The following is a 14,339-nucleotide window of genomic DNA, read 5'->3' on the forward strand; positions in this document are numbered from 1 at the left end:
GCAACAAGCAAATGTTTGGCTTTGACCTGTTCAGATTAGTGTGACTCCAGCGTTGTACATTTGCTTTACACTTATGTCAATTATGTGTCAGAATATTTCCAAAGAAATGTCTCGTGGTACCACACATTGCCACTCCGCTCACCACTAGCCCCACTCATGGAGGCCTTTGGTGGGTTCTGCAAGGACCACATCACTGCCCCTGACCTCCAAAAGGCTACCAATCACTATTTAGGACTTGGTGTTCTGCAGTCATATGGAACAATACATGCAAGACTTCAGGAAGGAATTGGTGTGGCGATCCACAAAAGCTCAACTGTGTGTGCAAAGTACAGATTGGGTTTAGCTGAAGTAAAATTCAGAGATGAGAAAAGAAATTAGGAAATTGACAGTTAAGAGCATTGGGTGGCTTCCAATGGTAAGAAAAACAGGAGGAAAGCTGGGGCAGAATATGAAACCCTCTAAGTGCTGCATGCCCACTCTTGTTGGAGACACAGGTCTGCTAACATAGGCAAGGAGAACAGGCAATAGGGGTACAGGAAGGCCCATCTGGTAACCAGAAGCATCCACTGCCAATGGGGAGAGATAGGTGAGAATGAAGGATGAATTTTAAAGGGCAGAGTCCACTCATTGGCTAACCCTTGTGTCTTATCTTCTGCCATGATAAGCTTCTTGGCATCTTTGAGATCTTCGTTGCCATTCACCTTAATTCGGTTTCCATTATTCCCATGTCATCTGAATCCACACCACAGAAACACACATGCACCTGTGTGTATGATATTTAACGTGTTTCACTGCAGGGTGCATTATTTTAATGTGTTCTTTTTCTGGAAAGAGGCACTTCATAATCCAGATATTTCTGTATTATTTCCAGATGAGTCAGGCTCCAGTGGAGGACAGCAGCTGTCGCCTCTGGATCACAGACCTCCTTGTGGCTCTGATACGGACAGCTCTGTGGAAGAGGAAAGTGACTTTGACACGATGCCTGAAATTGAAAGTGACAAGAATGTAATCCGCACTAAGGTAGATTATTCTCGTAAAGAACTTCTTCCATCTGTGTCACCCATTCTCTGCACTGCCATTGTCTAAGGAGGCTCTTTTGCCACAATCCCTGGCAACTGAATTGGAGCAGACAAGTGGCTGCAAGATCTATAGGCAAGATGAAATAAATACATTCAAGAAGTCAGTGAAGCTCTCCTCAGGTTTAATGTTCTTCTCTTTTGTGCTGTCAGTACATATTTACATATGGAGCATATACTGTTAACTTCATGGAGATAAAATATGGGAACTTGCACACCTGTCACCTTCCCTTAAAAGAAAGGCTTTGGTTTCTTGTGCCTTTCTTGAGTGATAGGATGAACACCTCCATGGCTTAACGGTTGCTGGAGCAGTCATCATCCCATCACCATCACCATGGTTTTGTCTGCTAATTTATACTCTTTCAAAGTATCACAGAATATGCAGTTTTCTTTCTCTTTCTTTCTAGATGTTCCTCTATCTTTCTGATTTGTCCAGGAAAGATCGGAGAATTGTCAGTAAAAAATATAAAATTTATTTCTGGTGAGTAGCTAATGACCATCCTAAACTAGTTCCTAGCTCATCCCAGCTTTCTGCATTATGGTCTTACTACATTGTATCTTCAAGATGACCAAGGGCTGATCTAGTTAAGCCAATTGACATTCTAGCATGAGAATAACCTATTGTCTCCTAATGTCATGATTGCTGCAATCTGTTCATATATATTTATCTTCAATTAGGTAAAGATACCTGATAATATTAATAGGCATAGTTGGAACTGACAGGAATTATTTGCATCATTTTCCATTTCATGCGGCATTAAATGAAATGTACCATCTCCTCTTAATATTATTCAAGTATAAGAGTAGGAGCAAAAATAGGAGCAAAATGTAAAAGATTAAAATGATTTTTGTTGAAGAAAAGCAACACTTTTTTATTAATAGAAATCTGTCCAATTAGTGTTGATTTCAATGAAGAACATATTTTGAAAAGATTATTTGGTGTCCTGTGCCTAAAAGAACTATGCACTATTGCTTATAGTTTCACAGTTGCACATCTCTTACAGTGTGGCTGGTGTGGTTTGATGGTTGAGTGGTGTAAGTGTAATGTGCTATTTATGAACTCATTAACACCTCCAAATACTTTCCCAGTGACTAAATCCTTTCAGGTAACATAACCCAGGTGAAGGTTTTGATGAAGTGCTAAAAAAAAATGCAGGCTGATGAACCTTATAGCCTCAGTTGTTGCTGTTGCCTGAGCCAATTCAGGATGAGTGAGCTGACTGCACATTTGAGAGTGGTGTGTCTGTGCATACACACTTGCTGATTTCAATAACCTGATTTGGGGTTCAAATGGTGGGCTATATGAGGAGCTCTCAAGAGGACCTTTTGTATAAAGGCAACTATGGAGGAGTTGGGAGAGGTGCAGTGTAGGGGGAGCTCAGCACTCTAGGAAAAACTTTGCTGGTGCTCAACCCAGATATTCCTGCGTGAGAAATTTCACTTCCCTTGTTGATGAGCTCCTAGTGCAACAGAAAAGGTGGACTCAGCTGCTTTGTGTCCTGGCTACAACAAAAAGGAAGGGCATAAATAAATGCAAGGTCCTGAAGTTGGAAGACAGGTGTAGCAGCATGGAAATAATTGAATTAACAAAGCAGGCAATGCTACTGCCCATCGACTCCCTTTGATATTTGCTTTGCTCCGTGCAACAATTTACATGTTGCTTTTCAAAGTGTAATTCAGTAAAATGCTTTAGCCTATAATTATAACTCAGCTGATACATTTATTCCTCTCCCCATTCTTGTTTACAAATAATCCTTTCATGGCTCCTGGTCTTGTAGGAACATCATCACAATTGCTGTTTTCTATGCCCTGCCTGTAATCCAGTTGGTGATCACATATCAGACGGTGAGTTATCTGACCTTAATCCTCATCTCAGATTGCATATCCCGGGGTATGCCATGTTAGCCATGTTGCAAAGTACAATAAAATCCAGAATCCACAAAACAAGGATATCTTTATGGGACAAACCAAAATGCACAAAATACATGTAGCAAGCTTTTGAAGCTTCATTGGCTTCTTTATCACACAAAGATGTTAAAATCATGCAGGAAAATCTCAGATTACTTAACCTTGCCAAAAAATCAGGGCTAGCCTGAAGGAAGAGACTCCTCCCTCCCTAACTGTCATCTTCCAGCCTGCGAGGGAGTTCAACAGGCAGTCCCAGCTCCATCAGGGCTAGCCTGAAGGAAGAGACTCCTCCCTCCATAACTGTCATCTTCCGGCCTGCGAGGGAGTTCACCAGGCAGGCCCAGCTCCATTAGGGCTAGCCTGAAGGAAGAGACTCCTCCCTCCATAACTGTCATCTTCCGGCCTGCGAGGGAATTCACCAGGCAGGCCCAGCTCCATTAGGGCTAGCCTGAAGGAAGAGACTCCTCACTCCATAACTGCCATCCCTGGCCTAAGAGGGAGTTCACCAGGCAGTCCCAGCTCCATCAGGGCTAGCCTGAAGGAAGGAGACTCCGCCCTCCATAACTGTCATCTTCCGGCCTGACAGGGAGTTGACCAGGCAGGCCCAGCTCCATCAGGGCTAGCCTGAAGGAAGAGACTCCTCCCTCCATAACTGTCATCTTTTGGCCTGAGAAGGAGTTCACCAGGCAGGCCCAGCTCCATCAGGGCTAGCCTGAAGGAAGAGGCTCCTCCCTCCATAATTGTCATCTTCTGGCTTGACAGGGAGTTGACCAGGCAGGCCCAGCTCCATCAGGGCTAGCCTGAAGAAGAAAAGCCCTCCCTCTAGTCCATCTGCCTTGGTCCAGGCCTGAGAGGGAGAGAATAATCACTGGACCTCATCCACTTTCCCCACCAACATTCCCTTCTCCTTTTGTGTCGTGTCTTTTAGATTATAAGTCTGAGGGCAGGGAACCGTCTTATTAAAAATAATAATTGTAAGCCGCTCTGATAGCCCTTAGGGCTGAAGGGCCGGATATAAATACCATAATAATAATAAAAAATCCTCACATCCCATCCTCAACCACTTTGCAAATTACTCTTCCATTTAATTCCATTTTACACCGTTTTCAGTTATATATTGAGGATGGCTTTTCCTGAAGAAAGTCAATCGAACAGCATTAAAATCAAGGGAAGAAGCAGCAAACCATACCAAAATTCCACCATCTCTCCTCCTCCTTTTTATTTGGAGACACCAAAGTAGTGTTGGGGCCTAGTCCTTCTCCCTCCCACTCAGGGATTTTGCTCCTTCCAATTTGCAGTCCTTACCTGCAGGGATTTCTGGGAGCAGGTTTTCTATTTAACTTAAATTAGGATTCTCCATGTGGACCATAAGTTTCTACTATAGTTTTAATTAGTGATTAATTAAAATATGAGAGAATTTTGGAATCAAATGGTTTTGCATGGAATCAAGGTCTGCTTTGCAGCCTGGGAAGATGTTGCACCAAGTCTTATCAGTGCTGTGCTTTGCATGTTTTGAGCTATAGATGGTACATTTTTCCTATGGAAATGTCCAGTCTGATAAGAATTACTTGTCCGTACCTGTTCCAATTAGTGGTCAGAGATAAGAGGTAATTTTAAAGTATGAAATGGTTTTGCATGGACTCAAGCTCTGCTTTGCTGCCTGGGAAGCTGTTGCCCTGGGGCTTATCAATGCTGTGCTTTGCATGTTTTATGCTGTAGTTTGTATGTTTTTACTGTGGAAATGTCCAATCTGATAAGAATTACTTGTCTATGCCTGTTTCCTTCAGCCTTAGCACTCCAGAAATGCAGTGCAGAGACCATTTCAATATTAGAATTTGGCTCCTGAACTAAAAATGTTTCCCCACCAGGCTCTAAAATCACTACCCTGAAAGACAAAGTTGAAAGATTTCATTGGTGTTATTGAATATGTAGGACAAGCAGCACATAGTGGACTGTTTCCAAAAACTCAACTAGTATTTCAACTCAACTATTTGGTGAATATTCAGGGGTGAAAAATGTTGGTTTGGAGAGGGGCAATACACAGAGACAACATTTAGGCTCCTAGGTTTGGTCTACCCCGTGAATAGATTTATCTAGTCTCAACCACTCATCTGGATTTCTGCTGATAAGTGAAACTTGTAGAAGAAAGCTGCACTTCAAGGAGAGTTATGCTTGGATGAAGATTCCTTCTATTTTGTCAGGTTCTGACCAATCTGATTGAGTTGGAATTTAGATTTAGGGATTGCTTGGATTCAGTCATTGCTAGCATCACTAGTAGATCAAGTGTCTGGAGCTGGTTCCATTCTTGCTTAACAGTAATTCACATTTCTAATCCTTCATATCCTTCTCTTGATCCTTGCTCTTTCCCATATGTACCATTTCCAACCTTGGTACAGCCATGGCAGTTATAACTGTGAAAGAGGCTCTCCCTTCCAATGAGTGAAAAACATTATCTGGGGAATCACACTTACAGGGGCTGCTTTTATCATGTGTGCTGCCTTGGGTCCTTTTTTTAGGAGAAAGGCAGCATAGAAATGGAGTAAATAAACAAACAGCCTAGGTGGAAGAGTTTAATAAAGCAGTCATCAGTTGGTTTCCTTTTGCTCCTAGCCATGAAATCCTTACTCCTCTGAAGGAAATTCTGGAAGGGACAGAGTCACTGTATTTTCTCTCTCCCTCCAATCCATCATGAGAGGAGTGGTGATATTCTATTGAATTTTCTGTTTCTCCTGTTTTTGGTCATGACCTGGCCTTATGTAAGTGCAAGTGGAAAGTTGAACACGCACAGGAAATAGGAATGCTGCCTTTCTAATTCAGTGCATTCAGTAAACTGTGCATTGAGATATAATCAAATACACTTTCCATAGTTTTCTTTAATGCTCATCTAATTTGTACAGGTATTTCTTCACCGGTTGCTTTTTCTTCTTGAAACTACTATGTGGAGGTATTTACAGATTGAACTGGTAGCGGAAATGAAATAAGATTTGGAGGGGTCAGGATTCAGAATATACCAGCGGAAGTATAGTACTGGTATTGAAATCTGAATCTGACATAATTTCATGACACCCCTGTTCTGTCCCCCACCCCATTTGGGGTGTGTGTCTTTATCTCCGATCCTAGAGAGAACATATTTCTTTGAAGGGGGAGAAAAAAAGGAACCAAGTAATAGCCTGGATTACTGATGCATCTCTGTTGTAAGATGCATTACTTTCTTTATGTGAGAATAGTGCTTGTGGTCCTAGAATTTGGCTGACAGAAGCATGTTGCTGAAAGAAGAAATGTTTTCTTTCATCATCTGGAAAGGTCTTTAAAATTCTTTCTGCTTGTCTTTTAGAACGTTGATGAAGTGGTAAACACAACATTAATCCATACACAAGCAGGATTCCAAATACACAATCCATACACAAGCATGATTCCAAATACACAATCCATACACAAGCATGATTCCAAATACACAATCCATACACAAGCATGATTCCAATTGAGAATGTCCGTACTGTTTAATTGGCCAGGCAGTGCAATGCAGGAACATTCAATAACATTTCTTCATTCTTTCTTTTCATTGTTTATTACTTTTAGACATGGGATGGTGCGTAAAGGATGCAAGTGAACTTATCTACTGATTTTTCCCTTACTTTCCAGGTGGTGAATGTAACTGGAAACCAGGACATCTGCTACTATAATTTCCTCTGTGCTCATCCACTGGGGGTCTTGAGGTGAGTGAATGTGTTTCTGTGAGGGTGAGGGGAACCCCCAGTTTATTGCTTGTTTCTTTAAACTTGAGGGGCTGGAGGGATTTCATCTTGAGTGTGTATGAGTGATAGCAGTCTATCACTGTGTCAGAAACTTGTAGACTTGCCTTTCCTCAAGATTATAAATGATATCATAGAATCGTTGAGTTGGAAGAGACCACACGGGCCATCCAGTCCAATGTGTGGCCATGTCCATTCGTGTATTTTTCCCAAAGTGTATTTTTTGTGCTTTTAATGCTAACAAGTCTGCCTTGTTTTGACAATGATGGTGATGATGATGGTGATGGTGATATCAGCCAGCTTCTGAGGCATGCGCTCACTGTTTCTGAAGCCGAGAGAGTGTGACTTTCAAAGTGCATTTTTTGTGCTTTTAATGCTAACAAGTCTGCCTTGTTTTAACAATGGTAGTAATGATGGTGATATTGATATCAGCAAGCCTCTCAGGCATAGCCAATGTAAGTTGCTCTGATTTTTATAAACTCATGAGCAGTGCAGAAAAATCAAAGTACTTTGAGAAAGTACACACTTCTGAGAAGTACAGTTGGTGCAAGAAACCTGAGACTGAGGGCAAATCCACTTCTTGTTAAACCACCTTGACATGTTAAATATGCATAGCCATGTTAACCCATGTTCAGTGTTAAACCCAAAGGGGTTGGTTATGCAATAAGCCTCTGAAATATGCAAGAGGTCATGTTAAATAAAGCCATGTTCAATGCCCAAATGTGCTGTTGTGTGTGTTTTGGAATGGGGGGGGGAGTTGGCCAGAAAGGGAAGTACATTTCTGCCATCTGTCTAGGAATAATGCCAAAATGTCCTCCATTTTGAGCATGCCTAAGAAACATGCGTTTATATTAATGCTTTTTTAAAATTATTAATCTTTTGTAGTTGTTCGCGTGTCCTCCATTCTAAAAATACATCCTACATTTGGGGCTAAATTTTGTCCTACATTTGTCCTACATTTTTAAACATTTGTCCCAGTTTGGAGGTTGACAGTTATGGCAACCCTATTTCTATGGGCTTTATGTTCCATTTTTGCATCCAAACAAGCAGCCTTCCCCAGCGGCATCGGAAACAGCCGCTTTCCCCCTCCTCGCCAGCATGTCTCCTTCCTATACACACATATGTAACACAAGCATTCACACACATTCTATCAATCTAAAAGCACCAGCACTCGCACAAGCTGTCAAAAAAAAAAACAACGTTGCTTGCAAAGCGAAGCGGTCTGTGTGAAAGGGAAGGCATGTTCCACCCTCTGCTCTGTCCACGTTAAAACATGAATACATTCATTCCCCAGCTGCCTTATGTTTAAGTCTTAAATTTAAATTTTAACACTTAAACAGAAAGTTATAATAAATAACTTTCTTAATAAATCTGGGCTAGGTAGGAAACATGTTCACTTGTCAGCTGCCATATTTCAGTTTGGAGAAGGGCAGTTGTGGGACTCATTTCTGCAGTGGCTGATCCCTAGAGTGCAGAGTGGGGTCAAATCAAAAGCTGTGTGTGTGTGTGTGTGTGTGCATGCGCGCAGATGTAATTTTTACTAATCTTGACGCTTTTCCTCTGTATATACAAATAGTTTTTACCCAGGAATAAGCTTTTGAATGATACGTTTCAGCCATGCAAGGCCCAGCTTGATACAGAAGCTGCTGAGCCTGCAGAGTTCAGTTCCGTGCCACAGCTTTGCAGCTTGAAATACTCTTTTATTTTTCTCCTTTTCTAGGACATGTCCTACATTTCAACCTTCTGTCCAGGAGGAATTTCAAAATGTCTTCTATTTTGAACATGATAAAAAAGCTGAATTTACATTTATATTGGTGTTTTTAGCTTTTATTTTGTAGTCTTACTTTTTTTTTTAATGTCCTACCTTCTGCAGTGCCTTGTCCTCCTTTGTGGTTAGGATATCTGGTCACCCTGAGCAATTTAGTTTATTTAAAAGTTTAAAGTGTGCGTGTGTGGGAACTACATTTGGCTCTTTGGCCTGTTACAGACTGCCAAAATAAAGCTGCTTCGGGTCTCTTTGGAGGTATGCTGTTTAAATTATGCATGCACCCTAAGAATCCGGAAGCTGCACCAAAGCTGCACTCCAGTGCTTAGGAATGGAGTGTGGCTTTGGCACGACCTCTGGACTCTTAGGACCCATGCATCATTTAAATAGCATATCTCCAAAGAGACCCGAAGCAGCTTTATTTTGGCAGTCTGTAACAGGCCTTTGTAAACCTGTTAAATACCACCCTACCCTGAAGCGATACAGTCTACTCTGCTCAAAAATGTTGGAAATACATGGTATTATTTTTTAATAATTGCATAATTGTCACTTGCTTTTTGTTGTTCTTTTGTTGTCTGTTTTATTGAATCATTTCCTGTATTGCTATGTATTTTATATGTATTATATGTAGAGGCCCCTTCCCCACCACCTTTCCCTTCTCCTTTTGTGTCGTGTCTTTTTAGATTGTAAGCCTGAGAGCAGGGAACCATCCAATTAAAAAGATTGTATGTACAGTGCTGTGTAAATTTACAGCGCTTTATAAATAAAGAATAATAATAATAATAATAATAATAATAATAATAAAACCATCACATACATTTTTACATGTGTAAATTCCCTTAGGACAGAGGGGGACATTGTGCATCTCATGCCCATGTTTAGGCCATGGTAGGAGTGCCCTTCTTCAGTCTCACTCTCTTACTGTCATTTTCTTCTTTGCAGTGCGTTCAACAACATCCTCAGCAATGCTGGCCACTTGCTGCTGGGCTTTCTTTTCCTGTTGATTGTCCTACGCAGAGATATTCTCCACAGGAGGTCCTTGGAAATGAAAGACATCTACACAATGGTAGCACTGTAGTTTGGTCCTAGTAGAAAGGCATGGCCTTTGGGTCATGAACTCCAGCCGCAAAATGATTAGCTAGAATTGCCTCATTGCTGTGTTGAAGACCTAGCACATTGTCATTTCTTGAGCAAGATATGCCTTTGGCTGCATCCCATGATTCTTTTATGCAGGATTTATATATTCATTTTATGTATTTTAAATGTATTCATTTAAGATATATAAAATGAATATATTTTAATGAATGAATGTATAAAATGAATATATTTTAAATGTATTCATTTTACTTTATTTAACTACTGGAGGTCTGTAATAGATTCTCTGGTTAAGGTTTTTCCTAAGTTGTGTTTCCAACATTTATCAAGCTGCAAAGTCTGGAGTTTAAGATACCATAGGTTGCTTGAATCATATCCTGCTCTAACTAAAAATCCTCCTACCTGAAATTCAAGAGAAGCTTCGTGAATACATTTTTAACCATGATGTGTATCTGGATAGACTGGCTATTAACAATTCGTAATTTTCCAAATGGTTTAGATTATATAAATTGGACCATCAGATGGCTGTTTACCTAGGGAAGCTTACGTTCCCAAAGCCTTAGGCAGGCTTTTACAGCTCTTCGTTTTCCAACAATGCCTTCAGCCATGATCAATGGCAGATATTCACACACATCTAAGGATTCCCGTTTATGTATTTGTGGATCTCCAGAAATCGAGGATTTGCCTCATTATCTGCTTTTTTGCTCACTATATACTGATCCAAGAACTAAATTTATGGGATCTATTCTGTCCAATTTACAGTCTAATACCACTTCTGAAAAGATTTTTTATCTCCTGTCTGACATTGATTCCGAGGTAACTTATAAGATTTCACTGTTTGCCTCAGCAGCAATCAAAATTCGGGCAAGGGTAAGAGCGGACATTGCAGTTGATTGTCATGGGGATGATCTTATCTAAACTTTGAAGCTGTTTTTAATGTTGTTTTATTTAATTGTCTGGAATTTTATTATGTTTAATGTATAAAATTTGGATGTTAGTTATTTGAAGCATTTTATAATTCTGAATTTCTGTCATCGGTTTTACATTTTAATCACGCAAATGGGCTTTGGTTTAAGCATTAATAAAAATTGAATTGAATATATATAGAGAGAGAGGGAGGGAGGGAGAGAGGGAGAGAAAGTGTGTGTGTGTGTGTAGTAAATGTGTGGGTGCACACACACACATACTGTATATGGCTAGCATCCAGTTGGTGAATTATGATGGCTTAATTCAAAGATATAGCCTTATTAGTCTGTAGAATCAGTATGTAGAGAAATCTGGGGTAATGAAGGAATATTGAACAGTATGTTTATATTTAAGACTTGTTATTTTGAATAGAAAAATGCTTTTTGGAGCATGTTGAGAGATTTTAAAGGTCATTTTAAAAATCCTATTGGATAGATTTTATAAAAAAAAAGTAGTTAAAAGGCAGCCAAGAAAGAAAGAAAGAAAGAAAGATAGATAGATAGATAGATAGATAGATAGATAGATAGATAGATAGATAGATAGATAGATAGATACATAGAGCACCAGGTAGCCTAACAGTGGCTACAGTCATGATGCCTAAGTCCAGTATTAAAAGTTGTAAATATCAGTTACTATATCCAAGTTGCAGGGGGTGCAACTGTGCTCATTCTCTGATTCTGGGCTTTCCAGAGGTAACTGGTGGACCCAGATGGAAAAAAAATTAGCTAGACAGATCATTGGTCTGATCCAGGATGATTCTTACATTCTTAAGTAGATATAACCTTTTACTTGCAGCAAATTTGCTGCTTCTCAGAACATGTGACTGCTAGGTTGATTGATGCATATTTTGGTGCCAGTGAACTCCTTAAAAGGGCAGGATTAGTTTAACAAAGCTTAACAATGCCTTCCAGAGAGTAAATAAACTATCCTGGCACCCTGGCAATCATGTGCTCGTATAGGGTGAGTTAATGGATGTTATACAAAATCAAATCAGAAATACACATTGTGGTATTTTCACTTTTACTTTATATTCTCACAGTAATCACAATTTTATTTTATTGTCTGGACAAGATGTGACTACGACTCTTTATGTCCTCTTGTGTTCTCCTTTGTGACAAGGGGCCCATTCCCACTATTGTTTCAATCGGATCGTGTGGAATCACAATCTGGTTTAAACCACCATGGTTCCCACTTGGGAATTCATTTGGAATCGATTCCTGGGGGGGCATGGATTCTCCCCATTTAACCCATGCCAAAAAGGAGCTGAGTTTATTTGACAATAAATCGATTCAGCCCAGTGGGAGCCCAGGGTGGATTCGAATCCACCCTGGCAGCCCCTCTCCGCCCCAACCGTGCCTCCCTCCCACCTAGCCTTCCTTCCTTCCTTCCTTCCTTCCTTCCTTCCTTCCTTCCTTCCTTCCTCCTCCTCACCTCCTTCTCCTCCTCCTCCTCCTCCTCCCCTCCTTCCCTCCTGCCTGGGCCCCCCGTCCATCTGTTCTTCTTGCGGTGGGGGAGAAGGCTGCCAGCCGGGGTGCATCGGACATGCCTCCATCCGGCGTGCCTTAGTCTGTCCTCCAACAATGTCCAGGACTAAGGCACGTCCAAAGACCCCGGGCTGGCAGCCTTCTCCGCCGCCGCCGCCGCCCTCCAGGCTGCCCGGGCCTCCCAGAATCCCAGAATGAAGGACAGCGGTGGCGGTAGCAGTGGCAGCGGAGAAGGCTGCCAGCCGGGGGGCTTTGGACGTGCCTCTGTCCTGGACATCGTTGAAGGATGGACTAAAGCACGCCGGATGGAGGCACATGTAATAAGCCCCGGGCGGCAGCCTTCTTCGAAGCTGCCACTGCAAGAATAATGGAGGGAGGCAAGGGAGCTGAAGCAGGCGGCGGAGGGAGCCCTGACAGTCCCCGCCGCCACCACCACTGCTGGGGGGCCCAGGCAGGAGGGAGGGAGGGAGGGAGGGAGGGAGCGAAGCCTGTCAAAAAGAAGCCTGTCAAAACAGGCACATCGATTCCTGAAAGGAATCCTGAAACCAGAGCAAACATAGTGGGAACCACTGTGTTTGCTAAAACGGTTTCAGGATTCAGTTCAAGAACCGAATCTACAGGTAAATGGGAATGGGCCCAAGCACATCTATTCTCCGTACCAAAACAGTAAGGATTGCTGGCCTCCACATGGCTGTTTCTCAGGTTACAGCTTGAAACTGTGCTCTGTACTCTTAGGTGCCAAGAGGGTCTACTGACAAATTTCTCGCTTTGTACCATCTCCTGTTCATGATTTACTTTTGTCTAAAAGTATTAGAAGTGACTTAGTTATCAAAAAATCAATGCAGTTTTTCTTAGGCAGGATTAAGACAGCCACTAAATATGATTGCTATTTAAAAACTTCTCATGAGCTGGAGGGATTATCTGTTGCCTCCACGTGTGCAGTGAGCCTGGCATCACTGTCCTGAACCCTTCCTTAAGCAGTGGAGAATGCTGCAAATGCTGAGATTAGACAGACCTGCAACAACTCTATACAATCAGCTTTTAAACAGTGTGATTGGTGGTATCTGAGTGGGTTTAGCTAGTTTGTGGCAAACTTGTACAGTAGAAATTCGGCAATGGATTGATCTCATCCTGCTGAACCTGACCATTGAAGCATCTGTCTGAATGCTTTAAGCACTACAAATAATCTTGTATCTAGCAAATCGCTTCCCCTCTTCTCATACATGGAACCATTCTAAGAGAGTGAAGGTGTTTGTTATGTGCACCCAAATGTTCACTCCCTGTTGGTTCTAATGACATAGTCATAGTTTGGTGACCTCTGTTGAAGAAAGATCCCATCCAAGCTTATATATGTGTTACTGACAAATGATATTTGTGTGGTCTTTCTCTTTTCTTTTCCCTTCCCTTCCAGGAATATGGGATCCCGAAGCACTTTGGCCTCTTCTATGCCATGGGCATTGCTTTGATGATGGAGGGTGTCCTGAGTGCTTGTTACCATGTCTGCCCCAACTACTCTAATTTCCAGTTTGGTAAGCAGAGAGCTTCTTCCACCCAAAAAGCATGGGGGGAAGGAGAATGGAAGCAGGGGAAGGTGGTGATGCTTTTGCCTCTTGACATTATGAGCAGAGTCCCTGTGAACTGGTTTCAGTGGTACCTGTAGGTATTAGACACTTTGAGGCAAACAGAATTAGCTTGGATTGTTGCAAGCACAGTATTTGAAGCCTTTAAATAAGGGCTGGGTGTTTCTTCTTTTCCTTCTTCCTGTTCATGTTAGAAATAGCTATTTGCACTTCAGCCCTCCACATGTCTATGCGATACCCACTGAACATTCTGCCATGGCCATGGCAGGCCTGAATTCTTATCATTAAAAAAAGTTAAAACTCAAATGTTTAATCATTCCTACTAATTTAATTTCAATTACGGTTTGGTTTTATTCACGGACCTCACTCCAATAGTTTTGGTCCACAACACCATTACCTCTTTAGGTTAGTTGTCAGTGGCTCTGAATATAAGCTTTGTCCCCCAGAAAAATCCTTGCCAGTAATGCCAGTATTGTCTCTCTCTTCTTTTTTGACAGACACCTCCTTCATGTACATGATTGCTGGGCTGTGCATGCTCAAACTTTACCAGACGCGTCACCCCGACATCAATGCCAGTGCCTACTCGGCCTACGCCTCCTTTGCTATGGTCATTTGTCTTGCTGTGCTTGGAGTGGTATGGCTGCATCCAAACACATTCTATTCCTCACAGAGGGGCTGACACAGCAAGAAGGGGGAGAAAGTGCCAAGGGTGG

At 41.7% G+C, this 14,339-nt stretch overlaps 1 protein-coding gene across 9 annotated transcripts in view; it reads left to right on the plus strand.

Moving 5' to 3' along the window:
• LOC149323490 (SID1 transmembrane family member 1-like) overlaps positions 1–14,339 on the plus strand; it is a 78,449-nt gene that overhangs the window by 44,700 nt on the left and 19,410 nt on the right. For all 9 annotated transcript variants that reach the window (XM_089489041.1, XM_089489043.1, XM_089489040.1 and 6 more), the window contains exons 12-18: positions 872–1,020; positions 1,484–1,557; positions 2,855–2,921; positions 6,627–6,700; positions 9,444–9,567; positions 13,458–13,575; positions 14,124–14,260. In XM_089489041.1, coding sequence (XP_089345167.1) covers positions 872–1,020; positions 1,484–1,557; positions 2,855–2,921; positions 6,627–6,700; positions 9,444–9,567; positions 13,458–13,575; positions 14,124–14,260 — 743 coding nt within the window. The remainder of the gene's footprint in view (positions 1–871; positions 1,021–1,483; positions 1,558–2,854; positions 2,922–6,626; positions 6,701–9,443; positions 9,568–13,457; positions 13,576–14,123; positions 14,261–14,339) is intronic.

This window comes from Sceloporus occidentalis, unplaced genomic scaffold (assembly GCF_023333645.1).
Source record: "Sceloporus occidentalis isolate IW3139 unplaced genomic scaffold, rSceOcc1.0.p SCAF_1, whole genome shotgun sequence".
In the NCBI taxonomy this organism is placed as follows: Eukaryota; Metazoa; Chordata; class Lepidosauria; order Squamata; family Phrynosomatidae; genus Sceloporus; species Sceloporus occidentalis.